Source organism: Callithrix jacchus, chromosome 13 (assembly GCF_049354715.1).
Source record: "Callithrix jacchus isolate 240 chromosome 13, calJac240_pri, whole genome shotgun sequence".
In the NCBI taxonomy this organism is placed as follows: domain Eukaryota; kingdom Metazoa; phylum Chordata; class Mammalia; order Primates; family Cebidae; genus Callithrix; species Callithrix jacchus.
Window position 1 is genome coordinate 63,267,917 of NC_133514.1, and position 27,846 is coordinate 63,295,762.

General features: G+C 38.1%; 1 protein-coding gene across 1 annotated transcript in view; it reads left to right on the top strand.

The window, feature by feature from the left end:
• YES1 (YES proto-oncogene 1, Src family tyrosine kinase) overlaps positions 1-27,385 on the top strand; it is a 109,848-nt gene extending 82,463 nt beyond the window's left edge. Inside the window, exons 4-12 of the mRNA XM_008979575.5 lie at positions 1,662-1,760; positions 4,259-4,362; positions 4,453-4,602; positions 6,722-6,877; positions 7,042-7,221; positions 10,627-10,703; positions 13,184-13,337; positions 16,899-17,030; positions 24,809-27,385. Of these exons, the coding sequence (XP_008977823.1) occupies positions 1,662-1,760; positions 4,259-4,362; positions 4,453-4,602; positions 6,722-6,877; positions 7,042-7,221; positions 10,627-10,703; positions 13,184-13,337; positions 16,899-17,030; positions 24,809-25,017 (1,261 nt within the window). The 3' untranslated portion in view covers positions 25,018-27,385. The remainder of the gene's footprint in view (positions 1-1,661; positions 1,761-4,258; positions 4,363-4,452; positions 4,603-6,721; positions 6,878-7,041; positions 7,222-10,626; positions 10,704-13,183; positions 13,338-16,898; positions 17,031-24,808) is intronic.
• Positions 27,386-27,846: the final 461 nt, after the last annotated feature.

Sequence of the window (27,846 nt, forward strand, 5' to 3'; positions counted from 1 at the left end):
TGAAGCAAAACATGTATTTAATCTTTACTAACAAATCCCTTATCTATCTTCCTATTTAAACACTGATAATATTTGCTTTTTTCATATTAATTTTAAAAAGTGAGAGCTTATGTGTTACCACATGTACTTCTCATGTTTGAAATTGTAATTTAATTTTAGTCTTACTAGAATATTTCTAGATAACATTTTTATAAATATGCATCACTCTAGAAATTCAGTTTTTTGTTTCTTGGTTTTTTTGAAATAGAGTTTTGCTCTTGTCACCCAGGCAGGAGTGCAGTGGCATGATCTTGGCTGACTGTAAACTGTGCCTCCTAAGTTCAAGTGATTCTCCTATTTCAGTCTCCTGAGTAACTGGGATTACAGGCATGTGCCACCACGCTCAGCTAATTTTTGTATTTTCAGTAAAAACAGGGTTTCACCAAGTTGGCCAGGCTGGTCATGAACTCCTGACCTCAGGTGATTCACCCACCTTGGCCTCCCAAAGTGCTAAGATTACAGGCGTGAGACACCACACCGGGCCAGAAATTCAGTTTTTTGTTTGTTGGTTTTGTTTTGTTTTTGGAGGGAGTCTCGCTCTATCACCCAGGCTGAAGTACAGTGGTGTGATCTTGGTTCACTGCAACTTCTGCCTCTCAGGTTCGAGTGATTCTTCGGCCTCAGCCTCCTGAGTAGCTGGGACTATAGATGTGCACCACCATGTTTGGCTACTTTTAGTATTTTTAGTAGAGACCGCGTTTCACCATGTTGACCAGGCTGGTCTTAGACTCCTGACCTAAGGTGATCTGCCCACCTCAGCCTTCCAAAATGCAGGCATGAGCCACCGTGCCTGGTCCAGAAATTCAGTGTTTAACTTTGTTGCTTGGCTACAGGAATGTTAGAGCATTTCAATTTTCCTCCTAAAATGAGTAAAAAAGAATGTTACAATTTTATGTACTGTAAAAAGAAAAGCATTTGGCAATAAAGAGTGGTGAACTACTGATACGTGCTATAACCTAGATGAATCTTTTAAAAAAAATGTCAAGTAAAAGAAGTCAGTTATAGAAGACCACATAAATGTACATATTTCCATTTATATGAAGTGTATGCAGTGGGCATATCCATAGAGACAGCATATTAGTGATTGACAGTGGTTGGAGGGAATGGGGGTGGGGAGTGACTGCGTTTCTTTTTGGAGTGATGAAAATGTTCTAAAATTGACTGTAGTAATGGTTGTACAACCCTGTGAATATATTAAAAACTAGTGAATTGTACATCTTAAGTGGGAGGATTTTATGGCCTGCAAATTACATCTTAAAGTGTAAAAAATAATAAAATAAAGAAAACAATAGAAACTGAGTAATTTGAAAATTTATCTCCCAAATCGTTTTATTCACTATAGTCTGTCTAAGGTTGAAAGAATTATGTTAAAGAGTTCTTGTAACTAAAAGTTTGTAGGGTTTTGGGGTTTTATTTGGAGTAGAAGTATGCAATTACGCTTCCTTTAATTCATGTAACCTATTTTTTAGTATCATTTTTTTAATTCTTTATCCAATGAAATGCATAAATAAAAAATGAAAGTAATAGCCTTTGTTTACTTCAGATACAAGATAGCACTGCAGTTCATTGTACTTTGGGCAATAGTCTCTACCTTGCTGTGATTGCTGTTTTATGTGTTGCAGGGAAGGAGACTGGTGGGAAGCAAGATCAATCGCTACAGGAAAGAATGGTTATATCCCAAGCAATTATGTAGCACCTGCAGATTCCATTCAGGCAGAAGAGTATGGCACTGCTTCATATTTTATTAATTATTTTGATTTTAAAAATATTTTAATGCACATTCTACTTAGCCACAACTTTACACACACAGAATTACATACCAGGCTTTATACAGCTAATGTATTGTATTAATAGATGTTACTTAATAAGTAATGTCATAGTATTCACTTAGAGTAGACGCATAAAAGAATCTGCATCAATTATATTTCTTTATGCTGAGTCTCTCTCCTTTATGTTTTCACTTAAGAAATATATACCTTGGAATTTAGATGGCAGATAAAGAAAAAAAAAGAAATATATACCTATAAACCTTTTACATATTTTTCAGACTGTCTCACTTCAAAAATTTTCAGATTATCCCCATTCCCTGCCTTGACTTCTTTTTTAACTTACAGTTTATGTATGGGGGTGTGGTGGTAGGGATGGGGATATTGGTGTCTATATGCATACCATACATATGACACAAAGACTTACTTTTTTTTGAAACAGGGTCTTGGCTCTATCACCCAGGCTGGAGTGCAGTAGTGCAACTCACTGCAACCTCTGCCTCCCAGGTTCAAGCAGTTTTCCTGCCTCAGCCTCCCAAATAGCTGGGACTACAGGCATGTGCCACCATGCCCGGCTAATTTTTACATCTTTTTTTGTTTGTTTGTTAGTGACAGAGTCTCACTTTGTTGCCCAGGCTGGAGTTCAGTGGCGTGTGGTCTTGGCTCTTTGCAACCTCCACCCCCAGGCATTCAAGCGATTCTCCTGCCTCAGCCTCCCGAGTAGCTGGGATTACAGGTGCCTGCCACCATGCCCAGCTAATTTTTATATTTTTAGTAGAGGCAGGGTTTCACCATCTTGGCCAGGCTGGTCTTGAACTCCTGACCTCGTGAGCCACCCACCTCGGCCTCCCAAAATGCTGGGATTACGGGTTGAGCCACCTCGCCCAACCTTAGTTTTTATATCTTTAGTAGAGACAGGGTTTTGCCTGTTGGCAAGCGTGGTCTTGAACTCCTGACCTCAGGTATCCACCCACCTCAGCCTCCCAGAGTGCTGGGATTACAGGCATGAGACACTGCACCCGGTCCAAAGACTTACACTCTCTAAAGTTTTACTATTTCAGAGATTTAATACCATTTTATGATTGCAAAAGTAATATGCCCCTGGAAAAATAATTACCTTCAGTTAGTTTTTGTATGACCATTAACTTCTTGAGTTAGGCACTTGCATTGTAGTTATGTAGGAAAGTATACTTCTCTTTTAGGAATTACACACTGAAGTATTTGAGGTAATAATTCAGCATGTTTGCAACTTAGAATTAGTTCAGAAAAAAAAAGCATATATACACATGCACACACATACATATATAGAGAGAGAAAGTATGACAAAGCGAAATGTTAACCATTGGGGAATCTAGTTGTAGGGTTTATGTAGGATGCATGGGAGTTTTGTGTCCTATTTTTTGACTCTTACAATGTCAAAATTCTCCTTCAGTAACATACTACGTATAGGTCAAACCAGTTTATCTAGGATTCATAAACGCTAGTTTATGTTCATATTGCAACACTTAACACAGGACCTTGCAATGATAGGTGCTCTGTCAATGTTTGTTTGCTTTTATTAATGATATGTAATGTGTCTCAGTAACTCTGTTCTTTGGTGCTTCTTGCTTTCTGTTTTGTTCTTTTGTCTTCTCCAGTATTCTGTGAGGTCTTCCACAGTATACAGCAGACAGTGTTTTTTTTGTTTTTTAAGATGGAGTTTCGCTCTGTTGCCAGGCTGGAGTGCAATGGCACAGTGGCTCACTGCAACCTCTGACTCCCTGTTTCAAGATATTTTCCTGCCTCAACCTCCCGAGTAACTGGGATTGCAGGCGTGTGCCACCATGCCCAGCTAATTTTTATATTTTTAGTAAAGATGGGATTTCACCCATCTTTACAGTAAAGATGGAGGCCAGGATGGTCTCCATCTCCTAACCTCAGGAGATCCACCCACATCGGCTTCCCTAAGTGCTGGGATTACAGGTGTGAGTCACCACACCCGGTGATACTGTCTTTTTTTTTTTTCCACAAAACTTATAAATTAAACCTCACACATTTAGAGTTACTAATAATTTGGGTATGATATACTTACTGAATACAGATGATTGACGCTGTTACCAGGGAACCACTTCTGTTCCTCCTATCATAGTCTTAATATTTCCATTTGTCACTGGCAGAAAAGATCTGTTATTTTGCTGTCTTTCCTTCTCCATTTACTGTTCCTGTGACTGTCAGGTGGAGTTTTAAGAGACATATTGAGTAGTTAATAGATGGAAATACTATTAAGAGTATATGCTAACAGTAATATTTATGATATTACTATTTAATAAAACTCTTACATTTTCTTATATTTTGAGCTGTGTTCTGTAGCTATTCTTTGTCATTCAAACCTATCCCACTCCATTCTTACTGACACTTGTGTATAATTTTTCTGAACCTCATACTTTTCGATTCAAAACACAATTTTTTTCCAGATGGTATTTTGGCAAAATGGGGAGAAAAGATGCTGAAAGATTACTCCTGAATCCTGGAAATCAACGAGGTATTTTCTTAGTAAGAGAGAGTGAAACTACTAAAGGTATGAATATTGTTATACTAGTGTAAGTATAAAATTTCTTGGGACAGTGTTTTGAGAAAGATATAATGAAAATATTTATTTTCCACCCAGGTGCTTATTCCCTCTCTATTCGTGATTGGGATGAGGTAAGGGGTGACAATGTGAAGCACTACAAAATTAGGAAACTTGACAATGGTGGATACTATATCACAACTAGAGCACAATTTGAAACTCTGCAGAAATTGGTAAAACACTACACAGGTATGTGAATATTTCAAAGGTAAAAATTATTTTCTCACATTCTAATTTATGAGAACAAAATCCATATCCTCATTTCTCTTAAGATTTAACATACTTATTTACACATAATACATCCCCAATAAATGTCTGTTGTATTCTAGTTTTAAAAGGAGGAACAGGTAATGCTTAGTACTTGCATTGTGCTACTCAGATAATATGCTAAAATTAGACTGCCATCATTTGAGTCCTCATATCTTGCTGGCATAGTATTTACATTGGCATTAATTTCACCACATATACATTGTGAAAATAAACATAAAAGTATATATTTATGGATACTTAATAAGTAAAACTAAACATTTAACAGAAAAAATTATATCAGAAGGATTACCTTTCTCTGCATGGGCTGGATCACCTAAGATTTCCTAAAGTATAAATCCAATGAAATTTGGTCTGATGATGCATTTTTCTTATCCTAGAAAATAAACTGATAACAATTATAGACATTTTTGTCTTTCAAGGACCTCTGAAGGTATTTAATATTAGAATCTTCCGTCTCAAAATTTTTCATTACCAACTTGGCATATGAATGCACCTGTAAGTCTTTACATGATTAGTGTTAGGAGAGGGGATGTTTCCATGGTAATTTCTTGAATGACAGCTAGCTGCCAACTGAGTCTATCAAGTCAACCAGCAGTCTTGACATTGATCAAGCCTGTTTCCAAGCAGTGGCATCACTTGTAATTGCCTTTGTTAAAATGTGAATTTATGTGGTTATTTAGTGAGAAGAGCAGGGAGTATGTTTCATTTACAATAAGAAAGATTGTATAAGCAGAATTCACAAGTCAAGCAGTTATGAATCTAGGGGTCCCTGACTTTGTGTCTCCCTTATTTAAAAAATCGGTCTCCTGCTAGGTGTGGTGGCTTGTGCCCTTAATCCCAGCTACTGATGCAGGAGGGTCACTTGAGGCCTGGAGTTCAAGAACAGTCTGGGAAACATAGCGAGACTGCATCTCTGCAAAAAAAGAAAAACAGACCAGGCATGGTGGCTCACACCTGTAATCCCACCGCTTTGAGAGGCCAAAGCAGGCACATTTGATGTCAGGAGTTAAAGACCAGCCTGGGCAAGATGACAAAACCCTGTCTTTACTAAGAATACAAAAAAATGTAGCCATGCGTGGTGGTGTGTGCCTGTTGTCCCAGCTACTCCAGAGGTTGAGACAGAAGAATCACTTGAACCTGGGAGGTGGAGGTTACAGTGAGCTGAGATCACACCACTGCACTCCAGCCTGGGCGACAGAGCAAGACTCCATCTCAAAAAAAGAAAAACAGCAGTCTCATAAATGAACGTTTTTCTTGATTTTTTGTATGCCTCTTACAAATTAGTGGCTATAAGAGGTAACATTTAATGATAGCATTCTCTTTGAGAATTAATAAAGCCCAGTTTACAAAGGCAGAACTTTGGAAGCAGATAGACCTGGATTTGAGTCCCATCTCTACCACTTACTAACTTCGGGACCTTGGGGGAAAAGTTGCATAGGTTTTCAAAGCTGTATTTATATGAGATATTTGTAAAGTGCTGATTTAGCACAATACTGGAGCTTACTAAGCATTTAGTAAATAGTAATTAAGGCCGGTTGTGATTGCTCACACCTGTAATCCCAGAACTTTGGAAGGCTGAGATGGGCAGATTATTTGAGGTCAGGAGTTCGAGACCAGCCCAATGTGGAGAAACCCTATTGTATCTCTAAAAATACAAAATTAGCCAGGTGTGGTGGCACATGCCTGTAATTCCAGCTACTCTGAAGGCTGAAGCAGGAGAATCGCTTGAACCCAGGAGGCAGAGGTTGCAGTGAGCAGAGGTCATACCATTGTACTCCAGCCTGGGCAACAAGAGCAAAACTCTGTCTCAAAATCATAATAATAACTTAAAAATTATATTTTACAAAATGTTTCACTTATGTATACTTCATGTTTGGCCTCTTATGGAGAACTCCCTATTTGTTTTGTGTTTTTAGAGTAAAACTTGAAAGGACTTCTGTTTTTGTTTTTCTAGTTTAAACTTATTAAAATATTGATACACTCTATGCGCCTTAATTTTTGTAATTGATTTTACAATGTAGTTTATTCATTTATCTAGAACATGCTGATGGTTTATGCCACAAGTTAACCACTGTATGTCCAACTGTGAAACCTCAGACTCAAGGTCTAGCAAAAGATGCTTGGGAAATCCCTCGAGAATCTTTGCGACTAGAGGTTAAACTAGGACAAGGATGCTTTGGCGAAGTGTGGATGGGTAAGAAACCTGAATTTTTGTTTTCTGTCACTGTTTAGCTATGGATTAAAGTGCCACAATTTATGATAAAATATGTTTCAATATTTAAGATAACTGCAGTTTACTGAAGTTTGGTCTAAAATCCTTTATAAAATACAAATTCATAAAATGTGTTGTTTCTTTAGGAACATGGAATGGAACCACAAAAGTAGCAATCAAAACACTAAAACCAGGTACAATGATGCCAGAAGCTTTTCTTCAAGAAGCTCAGATAATGAAAAAATTAAGACATGATAAACTTGTTCCACTATATGCTGTTGTTTCTGAAGAGCCAATTTACATTGTCACTGAATTTATGTCAAAAGGTATGCGTGTATTAGTATCTTTTTGGATATTCAGGTTGACAATTTTTATAAGTCTTTATTTCTGTTTGTATGCATGTAGACTTGCCATATACTGTTTCCTGATTTAAGACTTTTATGTAGACATTTGAATAGAAGAAACCTGACACTTTGTTAATGGAATAGTTAGTGATTATCCAGTTATTCTAGAGGATAGTGTGACTTTTAAAAGGAATAGTAGGTAGGCTAAATTAATTAAGTTGGACTGAAAGAAATGCAAAAGCTAGAAAGGTAAAAATAGAAAATGTTTGCACACATTTAATTAAAATGATAAAATCAGAAAGAAACTTGTATTTTTAGTACTAAAGCAAAGAAAGAAATTAGATAAAGTTAAAATAATATAAACATATTCCCGACATTCAGGACTTCTAAGAAATTTTTCCCCACTACTTTTCTTTTAAAATAGAGATAGGGGTCTCAACTCTGTTGCCCAGGCTGGTCTTGAACTCCTGGCTCAAAGCATTACTCCCTTTTTGGCCTCCCAAGGTGCTAGGATTACTGGCATGAGCCATCGTGCCCAGCCTCCTCAACCTCCTACCCCCAGACAGTCTCCCTCTGTCGCCAAGCTGGAGTGCAGTGTCACGATCTCGGCTCACTGCAATCTCCACCTCCCGGGTTCAAGTGATTCTCTTGACTCAGCCTCCCAAGTAGCTGGGATTGCAGGCGCCTGCCACCACCACACCCAGCTAATTTTTGTAGTTTTAGTAGAGAGGAGGTTTGACCATGTTGGCCAGGATGGTCTCCATATCCTGATCTCGTGATCCACCGACCTTGGCCTCCCAAAGTGCTAGGAGTGAGCCACCACACTGGGCCCTCCCCACTACTTTCAATGAAAATTTCTTCATTTTCCTAAACTCTAGACCACAAGATGGGCTTTTCAGTAACAGGGTTAGTTAGGGGGAGGAGGAAGAAAAGAGAAGATTGATGCTCTTTCCTCTTTTCCCTGTGCAAATGATACTTTAGAAGAGGAACTAGTAAGTAAGCAGATAAGCTGACAGGCGTGATTTTTATCTACTTGATTTGATCTGCTTTATTATTGTTATTTTTACTCTTGAATCAGCAATACGCAGTAGTCACTATGTCACCTTCTCCAGTAGTCTACCTTGACCAGTGATGTAGTTCCATCTAGTGGTGACATGGACAACTACAAGTTACTTGTTTGCTACAGGAAAATTTTTCCCCTCAAAGGGACGGAAACCAAAAGTTAAGAAATGATACATCCTATTAATTGATAACCAGAACACACCTAAAAACCCAAAGCACCCGGCGCTCTTTGGAAGGAATGTCTACTGCAAACCAGTTGCCAAATATGGTATTTGTTTGTTTGGTTTTTCTTTTTGTTTTTGTGAGGTCGGGTCTTACTCTATTCCCCATGGTGGAGTGCAGTGGTGCAGTCACAGTTCTCTGCAGCCTCGACCTCCCTGGGCTCAAGTGGTCCTCTCATGTCAGCTTTCCAAGTAGCTGGGATTACAGGTGCATGCCACCACACCCAGCTAATCTTTGTATTTTTGTGCAGATAGGGTTTCACCATGTTCTCAGGCTGGTTTGGAACTTCTGGGCTCAAGTGATCAGCCTGCCTTGGCCTCCCAAAGTGCTGAGATTACAGGCGTAAACCACCACACCCAGCCCAAATATGCCCTTCCAAAGAGTAGATTAGATGAACCAGAAAGGAAGGGAGGGCCAGGCATGGTGACTGACCTGGGCAACATAGCGAACATGGTGAAACCCCTTCTCTACAAAAATAAAAAAATTAGCAGGGCATGGTGGCACCCACATGTAGTACTCCTGAGTACTCCTGTACTCAGGAGGCCGAGGCATGAGGATCGCTTGAGCCAGGGAAGCCGAGGTTGGGGCCACAGTCAGCTGTGATTGTGCCACTGTACTCCATATGGGGTGACAAAATGAGACCCTGTCTCAAAAAAAAAAGTAAGGGAGAAAAGGACAAGGAAGATGTTTAAATCAAGATATTAGGAGCAGGCTAGGCATGGTGGCTCATGCCTCTAATCCCAGCACTTTGGCAGGCTGAGGCAGATGGATTACTTGAAGTCAGGAGTTTGATCCCAGCCTGGCCAACACAGGGAAACCCTGTCTCTAGTAAAAATACAAAAGATAGTTGGGTGTGGTGGATTGTGCCTGTAGTTACAGCTGCTTGGAAGGCTGAGGCATGAGAATGGCTTGAGCCAGGGAAGCCGAGGTTGCAGTGAGGCAAGAGGACACCTCTACACTCCAGCCTGAGCAAGACTCCATTTCAAATAAATAAATAAATAAAGACTTTAACAATTAAAAAAAATATATTGGGAGCATAAGAAATACAATGGCAGTAAGCCTAATAGCCCATTTAGCTTTGTATATTAATCTTAAGAATTAATTGGGAGAACATGATAGAATTAGATGTTGTCATACCACTGGGTAGGATTATTTCCAGGCGGGAGAGATTTAGAATACAAGATAACAAAAGCCCCTTGTATTTTTAAAACTCTTTATCTGTCCAAACTCATTGTTTGTTTCCCTGATTTTCCTCATGTTTTTCTTTCACCTGGAATTCACATAACTTGTTAGTAGCAGAACCAGTATTAGAACTAGCTACATAACTCTCAGTCCAGTGCTGTCCTGTATTGGTCTCCCTAGCTCTGAACCAGTCCACCAACTACACTTCCCTAATCCAGTTTATAGTCAGGCATTCCATTTAGTTGTCATTTCTGTTTAGTCTCCTTTAATCTAGAGCCATTCCTCAACCTTCCTCTGTCTTCCATAGCATTGCTACTTCTGAAGAGAGTAGACCACTTTTATGTTTTTAATGTGCCTTAATTTGGGTTTGTGTGATGTTTTCTCTTGATTAAATTCAAGTACATGGTAAGCTTTTAGCAAGTAATAGAAAAACCATAATCAGACTTCTTTTCTAGCCTTTTTCTTTGCTGTTATTTATTGTACTTTGCAGTTCCAGAGGAAGTTGGTCAGGGATGTAGTTCCATAGCAACTCATTTAGCCACCTATATTTAGTTTTAACTGCCCCCAAGTTATTCCTAGTTGTCTGAATTCTTGATTCAGATTTACTTAAAAATATGTAAGTGTTTAATACTATTTTTTGAATCAGAATTGGGATATTAATCAAAGTAAAAAAATGCCTCTTGTCAGGTAAAGTTAACACATTTTCTTTTTGCATATGTTAGCAGTAGAAGTTTTCAAAATTTCAGCTTAGAAACCTCTTCTAGGAGCTAGATAATTATTTGGAAATTCCAAAACTGCACAAAATTTTAAAAAATGAAAAGCTAAGAAGTTTTGTGTTGTGATTCCGGGTGGAGGAGTATTCATTTCAATCCTAATATAAGATTTACTTATTTTGTATGATTATCTTGTTGTCTCTTACAGGAAGCTTACTAGATTTCCTTAAGGAAGGAGATGGAAAGTATTTGAAGCTTCCACAACTAGTTGATATGGCTGCTCAGGTATCTGTATATATACATGTATCTGTTTGAACTGAAAGTATATATTAAGATATGAAATAATCTTAGCAGAATATTATAGTTTATATAGTGAAACAGTGGAATTTTATTCTTAATTTTTTAGAGACAGAGTCTCATCTGTCACCCAAGGTAGAATGCGGTGGTGTACTCACTGGTAGCTTCCTGCTTGAAGAGCCTTGAATTCTTGGGCTCAAGCAGTCCTCTTGCCTCAGCCTCCTGAGTAGCTGGGACTACAGGCACAGGCCACCATGCCCACCTAATTAAAAAAAAATTTATTTTGTAGACACAGGGTTGTCTCTGTGTTGCTTAGTCTGGTCTCAAACTCCTTGGCTCAAAGCATTGTCCCACTTCAGCTTCCCAAAGTGTTGGGATTACCTGGCCAAATGGAATTTTAGAACTGGCAAGAATATTAGAGATAATCCAATGTGAGCTCTTAATGTTACAGATTAATGAAGTATCTAAAGACCAGTGGTATCTAAAATTCACATGACTTGTTGGTAACAGAACCAGTATTAGAACCAGTTATATAACTCTCAGTCCAGTGCCAATCTGGTATTATACCACTTTTTAGAAAATAGATGTTTCCACAGATGTAAAGTCTATATGTATTTATATTTTAAGAAAATTAAAATGGATGAATGCTGTTCCATTCATCCATTTTAATATTACTATTAATTTGATTCATCCATTACTAATATTTCCAAAGAAAATATTAGTAATCTAAAGCGTATGCTGAATTTTTTTATTTGCTTTAGTCAGCACAAGAATTAAGATAGTATATACAGTTTAAAATGGGACAGTTTTACTCTTCTGACTTTGTTTTAAATATACAGTGAAAACTGTTAAAAGTTTCTCTTCAGATACGTGGTAAGTATGTGAGAGGCCTTATTATTGGCTTTGGTTGACATGTTGGTTTTGGAATCTAACCTCTTAGCATCCAAATGTCCACAGAATCTGACAGTTTAGAGAAATTTTATACTGAGAAACTATACATAGACAACAGGCATATGCCAGGCCAGTTCATGCCTCTAAGATAGACACTCTATGGTAGGAGAGGTTGGCAATCCATTTTTGTTAAAAAAAAAGAAAAAGTTTTGGGTTTTGTGAGCCACATCCAATCTGTCATACTTTTTTCTTTTTACAGCCCTTTAAAAATATAAAACCCAGACTGTGCAAAATGTCTCATGCCTGTAATCTCAGCACTTTTTGAGGCCTGGGCATCATAGTGAAACTCTATCTGTACAAAAAAAAAAAAATGCAAACATTAGCTGGTCATGGTGGCACATGCCTGAAGTCCCAGCTACTCAGTAGGCTGAGATGGGAAAATTGTTTGAGCCCAGGAGATAGAGGTTGAGATAGAGGTTTCACAGAGTGAAACCCTCTGTCACAGTCAATCAGTAAAATGTAAAAAACATTTTTAGTTCTCTGGCCATGCAAAAACAGAATGCAGGCCACATCTTAGAGTGTGATGATCATCTTAGATTGTGCTTCATAGGGACCTTGATGAGCTTGTGTCCAGAGGCACTAAATAACCTTGTGATTTCTCTCTTCTAACCACTAACACAAAGGACATTAGGATATTATGTTGCTAATGGTGACTAGATATACTAGGAGGGTTAATCTTGCTCTTCAGAGTAATGTCAGATTTTTTCTTTCTTTTTTCTTTTTTTTTTGAGACGCAGTCTTCTGTTGCCCAGGTTGGAGTGCAGTGGCACAATCTCGGCTCACTGCAACCTCTGTCTCCTGGGTTCAAGTGATTCTCTTGCCTCAGCCTCCTGAGTAGCTGGGAGTACAGGTATGCACCACCACCATGCCCAGCTAATGTTTGTATTTTTAGTAGAGATGGGATTTTGCCATGTTGGTCAGGCTGGTCTTGAACTCCTGACCTCAAGTGATCTGCCCACCTCAACCTCCCAAAGTGCTGGGATTATAGGTGTGAGCCACCACACCCAGCCAGTGTTAGATTTTTGAAATCTGGATTTAACCTGCATTTTTTTTTTTGAGACAATCTTTGTTGCCAGGCACCAGGCTGGAGTGCAGTGGCATGATCTTGGCTCACTGCAACCTCCGCCTCCTGGGTTCAAGCAATTCTCCTGCCTCAGCCTCCTGAGTAGCTGGGACTATAGGTGCACACCACCACGCCCAGCTAATTTTTGTATTGTTAGTAGAGACGGGGTTTCACCATGTTGGCCAGGATGGTCTCCATCTCTTGACCTCATGATCCTCCCACCTTGACCCCCCAAAGTGCTGGGATTACAGGCGTGAGCCACCACGCCCAGCCTTAACCTGCATTTGTATTGTTTTCTGGTTTTCCTATTATCTTCTAGACTGTGCCCTCTTTCCATCATCACCTTTTGAGATATATGATTTTCAGTGACACAATTTGATATTAATCATAATTGTCTTCTCTCTACTTCCCTTTGTATCATATGTTTTGTGTTTTTTGTTTTTCCCTTTCCAAGATTGCTGATGGTATGGCATATATTGAAAGAATGAACTATATTCACCGAGATCTTCGGGCTGCTAATATTCTTGTAGGTGAAAATCTTGTGTGCAAAATAGCGGATTTTGGTTTAGCAAGGTTAATCGAAGACAATGAATACACAGCAAGACAAGGTAAAATTACTTTTACATAAAAGCTTGTAATGTAGTGTTCCATGTTTTTTTTACGGAACTCTTTTGAATATACAGGGTTTTCTAGAATAAGAATCATTCTAGGTTCACTCAGAAGAGTCACAGAGTCATTGATTTTATGAATAAAATCATGTACAATAAATACCACTGTGGCTTTCTAATAGTTATTTCCTCCAAGAAAGAATTTGACTAAAGTATCTTTTGCATTATACGTATAGTAAGTAGTAGCCTCTTTACACTTCTTTTGACATGCCAATCAAACGTTTTTTTTTCCTAACAAACTTTATAAATCATTGTATTGCCTAAGGCCAGAGGGTCTCAATCAGAGGAGATATTGCCCTGTACCGCCACTCACCAGGGGACAGCTGACAATATCTAGAGACATTTTTGGTGGTTACAACCTAGGGGATACTGCTGACATCTAATGGGTAGAGGCTGGGCATACTGCTGAACCTCCTACAGTGTACAGAAATGTGCAGGCAAGATCCTCCACAGCACAGAATTATCAGGTCCAAAGTGGTAGTGGTACCGAGATTGAGACATAGTGCTTTCGTTCAACCTCCATACTTTTGTGCAGTTACCTCCATCTGGAATGCCTTCCTATCTGTAATCTTGTTTTTTTGTGTTTTTTTTTTTTTGTTTTTTTTTTTTTTGAAATAGGGTCTCTCTCATTCAGGGCTAGGGTACAGTGGCGTGATCTCAGCTCACTGCAGCCTTGACCTGCTTGGGCTTAGGTGATCCTTCCTCCTCAGCCACCTGATTACCTGCAACTACAGGTGCAAACCACACACCTGGCTAATTCCTTTTTTTTTTTTTTTTTTGAGACAAAGTCTCGCTCTTTCACCAGGCTGGAGTGCAGTGGCACGATCTCATCTCATTGCAACCTCCGCCTCCCGGCGGGTTTGAACAGTTTTCCTGCCTCAGCCTCCTGAGTAGCTGGGATTACAGGCGTGCGCCACCATGCCCAGCTAATTTTTGTATTTTATTAGAGACGGGGTTTCACCATGTTAGCCAGGATGGTCTCAATCTCTTGACCTCGTGATCCGTCCGCCTCAGCCTCCCAAAATGCTAGGATTACAGGAGTGAGCCACCACACCCAGCCATTCTTTGTGTTTTTTTGTAGAGATGAAATTTTCCTGTGTTTACCCAAGCTGGTCTCAAACTTCTGGGCCCAAGCAGTCCTCCTGTTTTGGCTTCCCAAAGTGCTAAGATTACAGGCATGAGACGAAAATCCTAACCATTCTTTAAGGCTTAATTTAGCTGCCACTTTTTTTTTTTCCAACAGTTTTTGGGCAACAGGTGGTGTTTGGTTACATGGATTCGTTCTTTATTGGTGATTTCTGAGATTTTGGTGGACCCATCACCCAAGCATTGTTCACTGTACCCAATATGTAGTATTTTGTTTGTTTTTTTTTTTGAGATAGAGTCTTGCTCTGTTGCCCAGGCTGGAGTGCAGTGGCGTGATCTTGGCGCTGAAACATCTGCCTCCCAGATTCAAGTGATTCTTGGGGGCCTCAGCCTCCCAAGTAGCTGGGATTACAGGTTCGTGCCACCACATCCAGCTAATTTTTGTATTTTTAGTAGAGATGGGGTTTCACCTCCAATATGTAGTCTTTTACCTCTCACCCCCCACCCTTTCCCCCTGACTCCCCAAAGTCCATTATATTATTATTATGCCTTTTGTCCTCATAGCTTAACCCCACTTTTAAGTGAAACCATACGATATTTGGTTTTCCATTCCTGAGTTACTTCACTTAGAATAATGGACTCCAGCTTCGTCTAAGTTTCTGCAAAAGAAATTATTTCATTCCTTTTTATGGCTGAGTAGTATTCCATGGTACATATCTGCCACACTTTTTTTATCCACTCATTGGTGGATGGTTATTTAGGTTGGTTCCATATCTACAGTTGCAAATTCTGCTGCTACAAATGTGTGTGCACATATCTTCTTCATATAATGATTTTTTTTTTCCCTGAGACAGAGTCTTGATCTGTTGCCCAGCCTGGAGTGCAGTGGCACGATCTCAGCTCATTGCAGCCTCTACCTCCCAGGTTGAAGTAATTCTCCTGCCTCAGCCTGCATAGCTGGTATTACAGGCACCTACCACCAGACCTGGCTAATTGTTGTATTTTAATAGAGATGGGGTTTCACTATGTTGGCCAGGTCTCAAATTCCTGACCTCGGGTGATCCACCCACCTCAGCCTCCCAAAGCTCAGGGATTACAGGCATGAGCCACTGCACCCAGCTAACTGCTTTTCCTTTGGGAAGATACCCAGTAGTGGGATTGCTGGATTAAATGGTAGTTCTACTTCTAGTTATCTAATGAGTTTCCATACTATTTTCCATAGTGGCTGCACTAATTTACATTCCTACCATCAGTCCAAAAATGTTCCCTTTTACCACATCCATACCAACAACTACTGTTTTTTTTGACTTTTTCATTATGGGCATTGTTGCGAGTAAGATAGTATCTCATTGTGGTTTTAATTTGCATTTCCCTGATGATAGTGATGTAGCTGTCCCCTTCCCCGACTTTTTTTTTTTTCTGAGATGGAGTCTCCTCTGTCTCCCAGGCTGGAGTGTGGCATGATCTTGGCTCACTGCTACCTCCACCTCCTGGGTTCAAGTGATTCTCCTGCGTCAGCCTCCCATGTAGCTGGGATTACAGGCACCTGCCATCATTCCTGGCTCATTTTTGTATTTTTGTAGAGACAGGGTTTCTTCATGTTAGCCAGTCTGGGCTTGAACTCCTAACTTTAGGTGATCTACCTGCCTTAGCCTCCCAAGGTGCTGGGATTACAGGCATGAGCCACCATGCCCAACCAGTTGCCACTTTTTAAATGAAACCTATTGTGATTGTGCCAAGGAAACTTGATCTTCTGTTTGTCAAGATGCCTATAATCTTATTTCCACAATAAGTTATTTATATGTGTTTCTACAATAAGTTTATGAATTTACTGTGGAAATAAGATTATAGGAGTCTTATGATGAAAGCTGTGCTTTTTAGGTTTCCATAATGATTAGCATAATGCCTTCTACAGAAAAGACATGCACTAAATGTTTGAGTAAATTAACATGGACTTTAAAAAAATGCTAGTATAGTAAAATTTTCCAGAAAGATATATAAAGTAGGAAAGAAATTATAGTTGAAAATCAGTAGACATTAGAACTCAATAGAATATTCACTCGTCAACCAATAGTGAACTACAGCTATTAGGTGCCAGATTATACTTAAAAGTTACACATTTTATAATCCATATTTTTGGCTTACTAGAGCTTCAACCTCTGTTTTCTCAAATTGTTTTCTGTCTCCACAACTAACTTATTTTTTTATCATCAGCTATCTTATCAGGAAGAAATGTGATTTATTTCAATTTAAATTTTAAAAATTAAAGAATTTTTTCCCCATGTATCTTATACCTTTAAAGAATTGACACTGTTATCTACAGTAGAGCTATTGACAGGATTAACCCTGCTTATGCTATGTTTACACAAATAGATTAAAAAAAACAATTAAGCAAGATTATCAATATTATTTTAGGTGCAAAATTTCCAATCAAATGGACAGCCCCTGAAGCTGCACTGTATGGTCGGTTTACAATAAAGTCTGATGTCTGGTCATTTGGAATTCTACAGACAGAACTGGTAACAAAGGGCAGAGTGCCATATCCAGGTAAGCTTGCATTTTATTAGCTGTTGGTTATCTCATGAGTGGCTTTATCAGGAGTTTATTAGGAAGAGAAATGTAAGGGAGAAAGGCCTTTATTTCTTCTCATAGTCCCCCTGCCTCTCCCTCTCCCGACTGCCTTCCCTTTACTCTATGGCATTAGATGGATAACAGTCAATGAAAGCCACAATCCTTGATAGGGTGAGCACGTGAGGTATGCCCCACATTCACCTCAGCTTTCTCAGGACATTTTTAGAAAGGGCCTCTTACTGTCCCTTCAGATAAAACACATATCTTAAATATACTAGGTCATCACCCCATACTCTAAATAATTGTTCTTTTCCAGTAGTGTGACTGGTGTAGTTTTGTTCTTTTTTTTTTTTTTTTTTTGAGACAGGCTCTTGCTCTGTCACCCAGGCTGGAGTGCAGTGATGCAGTCTCAGCTCACTGCAACCTCCCGTCTCCTGGGTTCAAGCAATTCTCCTGCCTCAGCCTCCCAAGTAGCTGGGATTACAGGTGCCCACCACCACGTCTGGCTAATTTTTTTGTATTTTTAGTAGAGACGGTTTTGCCATGTTGGCCAGGCTGGTCTCGAAGTCTTAACCTCAGGCGATCCACATGCCTCGGCCTCCCAGAGTGCTGGGATTACAGTCCTGAACCACTATGCCCAGCCTGGTATATGTTTTAAAATATTTATTTGCCTTCTTTTCTTCAGTAGATTATTTTGAGATCATTTTCTTGCTTTATTTCTCCTAACAAAACCTATTTATAAAACCAGTACTTTAAGAGATATATCTGCCATTAATAAAGAGGAATAGTTTCTAGGGGGAAAGAGAAAATTTAGCTCTCCTGAAATTCAGCTATCATTGAGTACTATTTTAGTTTGTTACTTCTCAATTTCTTCTACTGAACATCCTAATGTTGAGAGTGAAATCATGTAAAATTCAGTCTTTAGGAAAAACTATTTTGCTAATCTTATGGGTTTTGCATATAATCTAACATATCACTCTTCCCTAATACCTCCAACTGTAGATCTAATGCCATCAAATTTTTTCACCCACTTTGTCTTGTTGCTGTTATTCGCAGATAAGTTCTTCTCATTTAATGACTCACCCTTGCCCTCTCTAACACAACTCCTCTCCTGTCTTAATTCATTGTCACCTTAATACACATGGTGATGATTTTTCTATTACCCTGGTTTCGTGTGGCTTGAACTCTTCTCCTGTGTCATCTTGTCTTTCACTCTACCTTAGCCAGTGTTCCTATCTTCATAACTTAAACCTTAATGTTGCCAATAACTACAATCCTTTTGGAATCTATTTCATCCATCTACTTTCTGACCACCACTTGCCGTCTTTCTAGCTAACTTTCTCTCCCCCAGCCCTAGCAGTTTCTTGATGCTACCAGGATCTTTACTCCATTGTGTCTGCCACCTTTTCCTGCTTCTCAACCACTTCATGAAACCATTCTACTCCTTATTCCCTGGTGAAGCAGTATAATCACTTGTTTGCAGTTACATTGCCCTTTTTCCTTCTCTGATTTCGTCATCATTGCTTAGCAAAATCACCACACTAAATAAATCCAACTCTGCCTCCACTATACCTGCAAACAGGGCTAGAGAAAACAACACAGCCATGCAACATAGTTTCACTTTAAATGTATAACCATGAGGAGCTTTTAGTTTTAGCTGTGATGGAGTGCCTAATATCCAGGTTACTATAGCACTATAAACAACTACAAAAGTTAGATAAAATATATAAAAGAACTGGTAGGACATTGCACCAAGGAAGGCCATATTCCTTAAGACAGGGCAAGGACATGAGATGAGCCTTACATTTATATTGGCTTGCTTTCTGAAGGTATTTTCTAAAAAGGCATAGGGCAACAAAACCCAGACAGAGAAAGCATAAGTCTTACTAAGCAAAAGAGGCAGAGATCCAAGTGCTGGGATCTGAAGGACAGGGTCCCAGAGAAGGAACATAGGGAAAGAACTCTGCTTTAAAAAAATTTAAAAATTCTGCTTTAAAATTCCAGTTGGGTGTGGTGGCTCATACCCATAATCCCAGCACTTTGGAGCCTGAGGTGTGTGGATCACTTGAGCCCAGGAATTGGAGGCTGCAGTGAGCTATGATTGCACCACTGCACACCAGCCTAGGCAGGAGAGCAAGACCCTGTCTCAAAAAAAAAAAAAACACCTCAGGTCCTTGGTCAGTTCCTTATCTGCACATACACAGGGACAGGCTCTGGGAGACCTAACAGAAAATAACCACTAGGAGGCTGGGGAGTCAAGCAGAGTTCAGAGGCTACAGAGTTCTAGGGAGTTCTTGCCCAGCCAAAGTGTGGATAGATACTGGAGAATACCCTAGGCTTTTTGTTGAGACCCGAGAAAGTGCATACCCTAGGAGAAAGGGCAAAACTGAGCAAAACCTTAAACTAAGCCCTGACAGATAGATGATCTGCCAGTAAATTACAAATGGAATTAAACTTAACATCCTTCAGAAAAAGATAACATGATATCCAGATAATCTACAGTTTATAATTCTAAATGTCTAGCGTAAAATAAAAAGTTACTAGACATATGAAGAAGGGAAGAGATGACTGATTATCAAGAGTTCAGAATCAGTAGGAGCAGACTCTGTGATAATTCAAATCTTGTAGTTAGCTAAAGGCTTCAAAATACCAATATATAGACTATTAAAATAGAAGAAAAGTTTGGCAAAATAATGAAAAAAGTGGAGAATTTCAGGAGAATTGGAATCTATAAAAAAATCAAATGGAAATTTTATTTATTTTTTTATTTATTTTGAGATGGAGTATGGCTCTGTCTCCCAGGCTGGAGTGCAGTGACACCATCTTGGTTCACTGCAGCCTCTGCCTCCCAGGTTCCAGTGATTCTTCTGCCTCAGCCTCCCAAATAGTTGGGATTACAGGCACATACCACCACACCTGGCTAATGTTTTGCATTTTTAGTAGAGATGGGGTTTCACCATGTTGATCAGGCTGGTTGCAAACTTTTGATGTCAAATGACCTGCCAACCTCAGCCTCCCAAAGTGCTGGGATTACAGGCATGAGCCACCACGCCTGGCCCTCAATTCGCAATTTTAGAATTGTAAAACATTATATGAAAATAAGAACTCACTAGATTGGCATAGTAGAAGACAAAATTAGTGGGTTCAGATGCAATAACAAAGTATCCAAAGGTAATGCATAGATAAAACCTAATGAAGAAGAAAGTAGAACAGAATGTATGAAACTAGTGGGCCATAGTGAAAAGGTCTAATTTATATGTATTGGAGGCCCAAAAGCAGAAGAGAGAAAAAATGAAACAGTAGCAACATTTTTAAAAAGTAATGGTGAAAAATCTTCTAAATATGATAAAACAAAATACCAACCCACAGATTCAGTGAACCTCAGACAAAAAAAATAAACTCAGTGAAATTCAAGCAAACATATCATGGTAAAATTACAAAAATCAAAGCCAAACAGCTATAAGGAGGTGGTGCAGATTTAACATTCCTAATTCAAAAATCTGATATGCTCCAAAATCTAAAATTTTTTGAGCATTGACATGACACCACAAATGGAAAATTCTATACTTGTCCTCATGTGACAGGTCACAGTCAAAATGCCATCAAAATTTTGTTTTGTGCACAAAATTATTTTTTTAATTATGTAAAATTACCTTTAGGCTATATGCATAAGGTGTATATGAAACATAAATTTTTTTTTAGACAGGGTCTCATTCTGTCACCCAGGCTGGAGTACAGTGACACAATCAGGGCTCACTGCAGCCTCCACCTCCCTGGGTTCAGGTGATCCTCCCACCTCAGCCTCCCAAGTAGCTGAGACCACAGGTGTGTGTCATCCATCTAGCTAATTTTTGTATTTTCGTAGAGATGGGGTCTCCCCATGTTGCCCAGGATGGTCTCAAAATCCATTTGCTTGCTCTGGCCTCCCAAAGTGCTGGATTGCAGATGCAAGCCATCATGCCTGGCTCATAAATCAATTTTGTGTTTAGACTTGGGTCTCATTCCTTAATATATCTCACTTAGTATATGCAAATATTCCAAAATCAAAAATCCAAACTCAGAAATACTTTCTGGTCCCAAACATTTCAGATAAGGGATACTCAGCCTGTATATTACCTACACAGGAACAACAGGCAGACAGCTAATTTTTCCTCAGATATGGAAGCCAGAAAAGAATGAAATTATGTCTTTAAACTGCTTGGGGGAAAACTGCTGATATAAAACACTAACAATAAAAATATCTCACTGGGTGGGGTGCAGTGATTCATGCCTGTAATCCCACCACTTGGGAGGCTGAGGCAGGCGGATCGCGAGATCAGGAGATCGAGACCATCCTGGCCAACATGAAACCATGTCTCTACTAAAAATACAAAAATTAGCTGGGTGTGGTGGCAGGTGCCTGTAGTCCCAGCTATTCAGGAGTCTAAGGCAGGGGAATTGCTTGAACCCAGGAGTTGGAGGTTGCAGTGAGCTGAGATTGTGCCATTGCACTCCAGCCTGGTGACAGAGGGAGACTCCATCTCAAAAAAAAAATCTTACTGAATTTATAAAGTATATAAAAGTAGACTCTGTGACAATAACACAAAGGGTAGAGCGGGTAAAGGAATAAGAGGTAAACCGCTCTAAGTTTAGAACAGGTAAAAGTATTTCTTTTGAGTAAAATATAATAAACCAAGGAAGCATATTGTAGTCTTAATGATAACTACTAAAATAAGAAGAAGATAACATAAAAAGCTAACAGAGGAGAGAAAAAAAATTGAACAATGAAAAATGCTTGTTTAATCAAAAAGCAAGAGAGGAGAAAAGAATAGATGGAACAAAGAACAGGATAGTAGAATTAAACCCAGCTACATCCATAATTAAATTAGAGTACACTAAACATTCCAATTAAAAAAAAGGTAAGACTGGATTTTAAAGACATACACAAGTACTGTAATGGCATTTATTAGATACATGCTTTAAGGTATTTAAAAATGACAAATTAAAAGGATGGAAAAAGATGTGCTCTGTAAATCCTAACCAAAGAAACAAAGCCTGGATAGCAGTAGACTGAATTTAAAGCAAGAAATAATACTAGGGGCAAAAAGGGACATTTTATGATGATAAAAGGGTCAGTACAGCAGGGAAACATAAAAATCCAAAATGAGCTATGTAACTACATAGCTTCAAAATGCATAAACATTTATATGATCAGGATATTCTAGTTAAATTCAATGTTCAGATGAGAATCCAAATCTAAACAATTTGTAGGTTACCCGTCTTTAAAGTAGAAAAGGAGATACTTTAGGCCAGGCGTGATGGTTCATGCCTGTAATCCCGGCGCTTTGGGAGGCTGAGGCAGGTGGATCACGAGGCCAAGAGGTCAAGACCATCCTGGCTAACATGTCGAAACCCTGTCTCTACGAAAAATACAAAACTTAGCTGGGAGTGGTGGCAGTCGTCTGTAGTTTCAGCTAGTCAGGAGGCTGAGGCAGGAGAATTGCTTGAACCCAGAAGATGGAGGTTGCAGTGAGCCAGTTGCGCTACTGCACTCTAGCCTGGGTAACAAAGCAAGACTCCATCTTTTTTTTTTTTGAGACCCCGCCCACCCCAATCCACAAGACTCCATCTGAAAAAAAAAAAAAAGGAAAAGGAAAATAGACACTTACTGTCTTTTTTTTTTATGATTTTAGAGGATTTGGAAAGAACTTTCCACATATAGCACAGACCTTTCCACTGCATGCTCTTCTCACAGAAGATTGTCCATTTCAAAGCAACAGCTTCTGTTTACTATTCTTATTTGGGGACAGTAATAAACCTTGATAAATGCTAAGAGGTATGAAATGCTTACATTTATTGACAGTATGCTGAGTATTTATATATTTTTCTTCTTTTTTTTTTTTTTAAAGACAGAGTTTTGTTCTGTCACCCAGGCTGGAGTGCAGTGGCATGATCTCAGCTCACTGCAACCTCTGCCTCCCGGATTCAAGCAATTCTTCTGCCTCAACTTCCTGAATAGCTGGGATTACTGGCATGTGCCACCACACCCAGCTAAGTTTTGTATTTTTAGTACAGATGGTGTTTCACCATGTTGTCCAGGCTGGTCTCAAACTCCTGACCTCAGGTGATCCTCCTGCCTCAGCCTCCCAAAGTGCTGAGATTACAGGTGTGAGCCACCACACCTGGTTGGCATAAAATAATAGTTCTAATTATTATAGAATTCTGAAGAGTGAAGTGAAAGCTTATTAGTAATTAGAAGTTATTTTTGTAGGTTCTGGCTTATTTAGATTGATTAATCCTAACAGTCAATTAAAATAAAAGAACAGAGTAGAAAAAACGTACTAAAAGGATTTTTCTAGCATAGCAAAAGAAAAAAAGGAAAAAAAGTTCAATTATAGTAAGCCCTCATCGAATATTAATTCCCTTGCTCCTTTTCTCCTCCCCTGAAACAACTTCTTGTATTTTGATGGTTGGTAAAATATACTGGATTTCACTTTATTTATTTATTTATTTATTTTGATATAGAGTCTCACTAAGTCACCAAGGTAAAGTGCAGTGGCACAATCTCGGCTTACTGCAACTTCCGCCTCCCGTTCAAGCAATTCTCCCGCCTCAACCTCCCAAGTATCTAGGATGACAGGCACCCACCATCGTGCCCGGCTAACTTTTGTATTTTTGTAGAGACAGGAGTTCACCATGCAGGCCAGGCTGATCTTGAACTCCTGACTTCAGGTGATCTGTCCGCCTCAGCCTCCCAAAGTGCTCTGAGATTACAGGCAAGAGCCACTGCGCCTGGCCGGATTTCACTTATGAAGATAACACTACCTATTTAGATGAAAAGTTCAGAAAACTTCCTTTTAAGTATTGAGTTTCAAAGTAATGTCATATAGGGCTTTTTTAAAGATAGTTTAAGAAATTTATTTTGAGAAATCAGTTATTCTTCAAAAAGAAATAACTAAAAATCTAAATAATGATTTAACCCCATTACATTTTCTTGAGAGAATCAAGTCCATTTTAAAAACCATTCCTGATTGGTTGATAAAGTTTACAAGAGATATGAGGGATGGCCTGACTTAGGCAGGCAGGGAAGGTGATGCGCCAGATGGGAAGCATGGTGGGGTTGTCGGCTTGGTGAGACACTGTCAGGAAAAATTTGGAAAAGGAGGCTTTTTGCTGGCCTGTGATAAGATGGGATGAGCTGCTTATTGTTAGGGGGTTGGGGGAAGGGGAATTATAAAGGAACACAAAAAAGAAACTATGTGTAATATCTTGAAGAAAGTGAAACAGGTGATACTAGATAAGGACACTGTTTCAAGGAAGTAATTTGGTATAAAGTTACATAGTTAGTATATTTGGCAAAACCAAGACTAGAACTTTCTTCTCAATTCCTATTTTAAAATATTTTCAGACACAATCTTGCCACCACTCCTCAGTAGCCCAAGTTTGGTCATTCTTTAATGTTAACATTAGAAAGTACCAGTACCTCAGAGCGGCTCCCTAATTCTTATTAATCAAATGGGGTTGGCTTTTGAAGACATTGGTATTAAAAATAAGATATTAGATGGAATGAAAAATTAGACATGTTAAAACATAGGTTAGCATTTTCTAAGCTTTTCTTGATACTCTCCTTCAAAATATATTTTGTTGCTTTGTTAAAAGAATTATTTCACTAAATAAAATTAATATACTTTGAATCAGTTAGTGACTATTTGGTTTATGTTTTCCTAGTGGTACTTAGGACCATTGTTCTTTAATGTTTTAATCTTGTGTGTTAGGTATGGTGAACCGTGAAGTACTGGAACAGGTGGAGCGAGGATACAGGATGCCCTGCCCTCAGGGCTGTCCAGAATCCCTCCATGACTTGATGAATCAGTGTTGGAAGAAGGACCCTGATGAAAGACCAACATTTGAATATATTCAGTCCTTCTTGGAAGACTACTTCACTGCCACAGAGCCACAGTACCAGCCAGGAGAAAATTTATAATTCAAGTAGCCTATTTTATATGCACAAATCTGCCAAAATATAAATAACTTGTATAGAATTTCTACAGGAATCAAAAGAAGAAATTCTTCTTTACTCTGCATGTTTTTAGTGGCAAACTGGAATCCCAGATATGGTTGCACAAAACCACTTTTTTTGTTCCCAAGTATTAAACTCTAACATACCAATGATGAATTTTCCAACCTATTTCAGGGTCCAAAGAAAATAGAGCTAAGATACTGATGACAGTGTGGGTGATAGCATGGTCATGAAGGACAGTGAGGCTACTGCTTATAAATCATTTTCTTTCTTTTCTTCCCCAAACTCAGAATTGCTCAAAGAAAATTATTTATTGTTACCGATGAAACTTGAGAGATAAAAACTATTACCATAATGAAATCTAAAATTAAGGAATATCATGGGACCAAATAATTCCATTCCAGTTTTTTAAAGTTTCTTGCATTTATTCTTCTCAAAAGTTTTTTCTAAGTTAAATAGTCAATATGCAATCTTAATATATGCCTCCTTTTGCATGGACATGGGCCAGGTTTTTCAAAAAGAATATAAACAGGATCTCAAACTTGATTAAATATTAGACCACAGAAGTGGAATTTGAAAGTATGTTAATATTCATATTCATGAAACTGAAAAGTAGAATAAGAATTTTTTCACTTCAGTCCTTTTTGAAGAATTTGGCTTAGAATAATGAAGGTAAAACTAGAAAGTGAGTTAATCTTATGAGGTTGCACTGATTTTTTTTTAAGGCGTTGTGTAATTGAAGCTACTATCCAATCAAAGGGGAAATCTTTTAATCTTTAGGTAGCATGCAAAGTAAGACCCAGCATTTAAAAAGCCCTTTTTAAAAAACAGACTTGGTACTGGTGAGATTTGCTAATATGTCCTTATGGTGATGGGTGCCACAAATAGAAAATATGACCAGATCAGGGACTTGAATGCACTTTTGCTCATGTTGAATATAGATTAATAGAGAGGAAAATGTATTTAAAAGAAATACGAGATAAGAAAATGTAAAAGTTTTGCAAGTAGAGGGATGGAATGAAATGTTTAATGTTGATGTCATAGAGTGACAAAATGGCTTTGCTGGCACTCAAAGCTCCTCACTTAGCTATGTTCTGAGACTTTGAAGAATTATAAGGTATAACTATAAAACTAATTTGTCTTATACACTATATGGGTGTTATTTGTTCAAAATAGTGAAGTTACAGCTTCACATTAATTCCAGTAGGATATGGCTTTTATGCAAAACAGTTTTAGAACTCCAGTTTTCAAATCATGTTTGAATCTGCATTCACTTTTAAAGACTACTTAATGGTGGTCATTTTTTTCCCTTTTAGAATGTATTAAATAGTTGATTTTGGGAGGAAAACTTGTTCTGAATATTAACAGTGGGGGGAAAAGGGGACAGTTGTTTTTACCCTAAAGTACAAAAGTGAAACATACAAAATAAGACTGATTTTTAAGAGCAACTTAAAAATTTCAAAATACAGATTTGAATAGCAGCCCTAGTGATTTAAGTGTCTAGCAAAGGAAAAATTGAACCTGATAAATAAAATGAAGGTCTGCTGTGTATGTTTTAAAATACTCTCATATAGTCACACCTTAAATTAAGCCTTATATTAGGTTCCTCTATTTTCAGTATGTAATTCTTAACTATCATTATTTACCTGATTTGATCATTAAATTTGAAATTCTGTGCCATGGCATATATGTTCAAATTCAAACCATTTTAAAATGTGACAGATGGACTTCATGCAAGTTGGCAATGGTTCTGGTACTAAAAATTGTGGTGGTTTTTTATGTTTACGAAACCTGCTTAGTATTGACTCTACCAAGAGGGTCTTCCTAAGAAGAGTGCTGTCATTATTCCTCTTGTCAACAACTTGTGACATGAGATTTTTAAAGGGCTTTATGTGAACTATGATATTGTAATTTGTCTAAGCATATTCAGAAGGGTAACAAAATTATGTACTAAATCTGATTAGGAAAGTAAGCCAGGAAAAGTTGATAGTATTCATTAGGTTTTAACTGAATGGAGCAGTTCCTTATATAATAACTTGTATAATAGGGATAAAACACTAACTTAATGTGTATTCATTTTAAATTGTTCTGTATTTTTAATTTGCCAAGAAAAATAAGCAAGTTTGTATATTTGAAGATTCTTTTTCCAACAGCTTTTCGTCTTCAATGTCTTAATGTGGAAGTTAACCTTTACCAAAAAAGGAAGTTGGCAAAAACAGCCTTCTAGCACACTTTTTTTTAATGAATAATGGTAGCCTAAACTTAATATTTTTATAAAGTATTGTAATATTGTTTTGTGGATAATTGAAATAAAAAATTCTCATCAAATGCATCTGTCAGTCTTTTGAGTTGCTATTCATATTCTCATTAGTTTTTTTAAAATTAGTATATTCTGAATTTCTTCCACTGGAAAAAAAAATGTTCAGTTACTTGTAACTACTGAACAGAATGTAATCCTTTATTAAATTCAGAACATTATTGAACTTGTTCTTTGTGGTCAGTTTTCCATGTCAAATGAGTGGCATTATTTTTACAAGTATTTTCTTCTTTTTAAAATTATACCAGCAAGTACAAATAATACAGAAACCTAAGTAATTTGAGTGGAGCTATTCACAATCTCTGAAGAATTTAAAGTAGAATGACCACTTTTATTATAAGTTAAGGGGCCTAATTTTTTAGACAAGAAAAATATATGAGCTTTACCTTATCTCTGTGTGTTTTATAATTATTATATAGATATAATGAAAATAAAATTAAGACTAAATTTTGGTCATTCAAAAGCATTTATTTTCA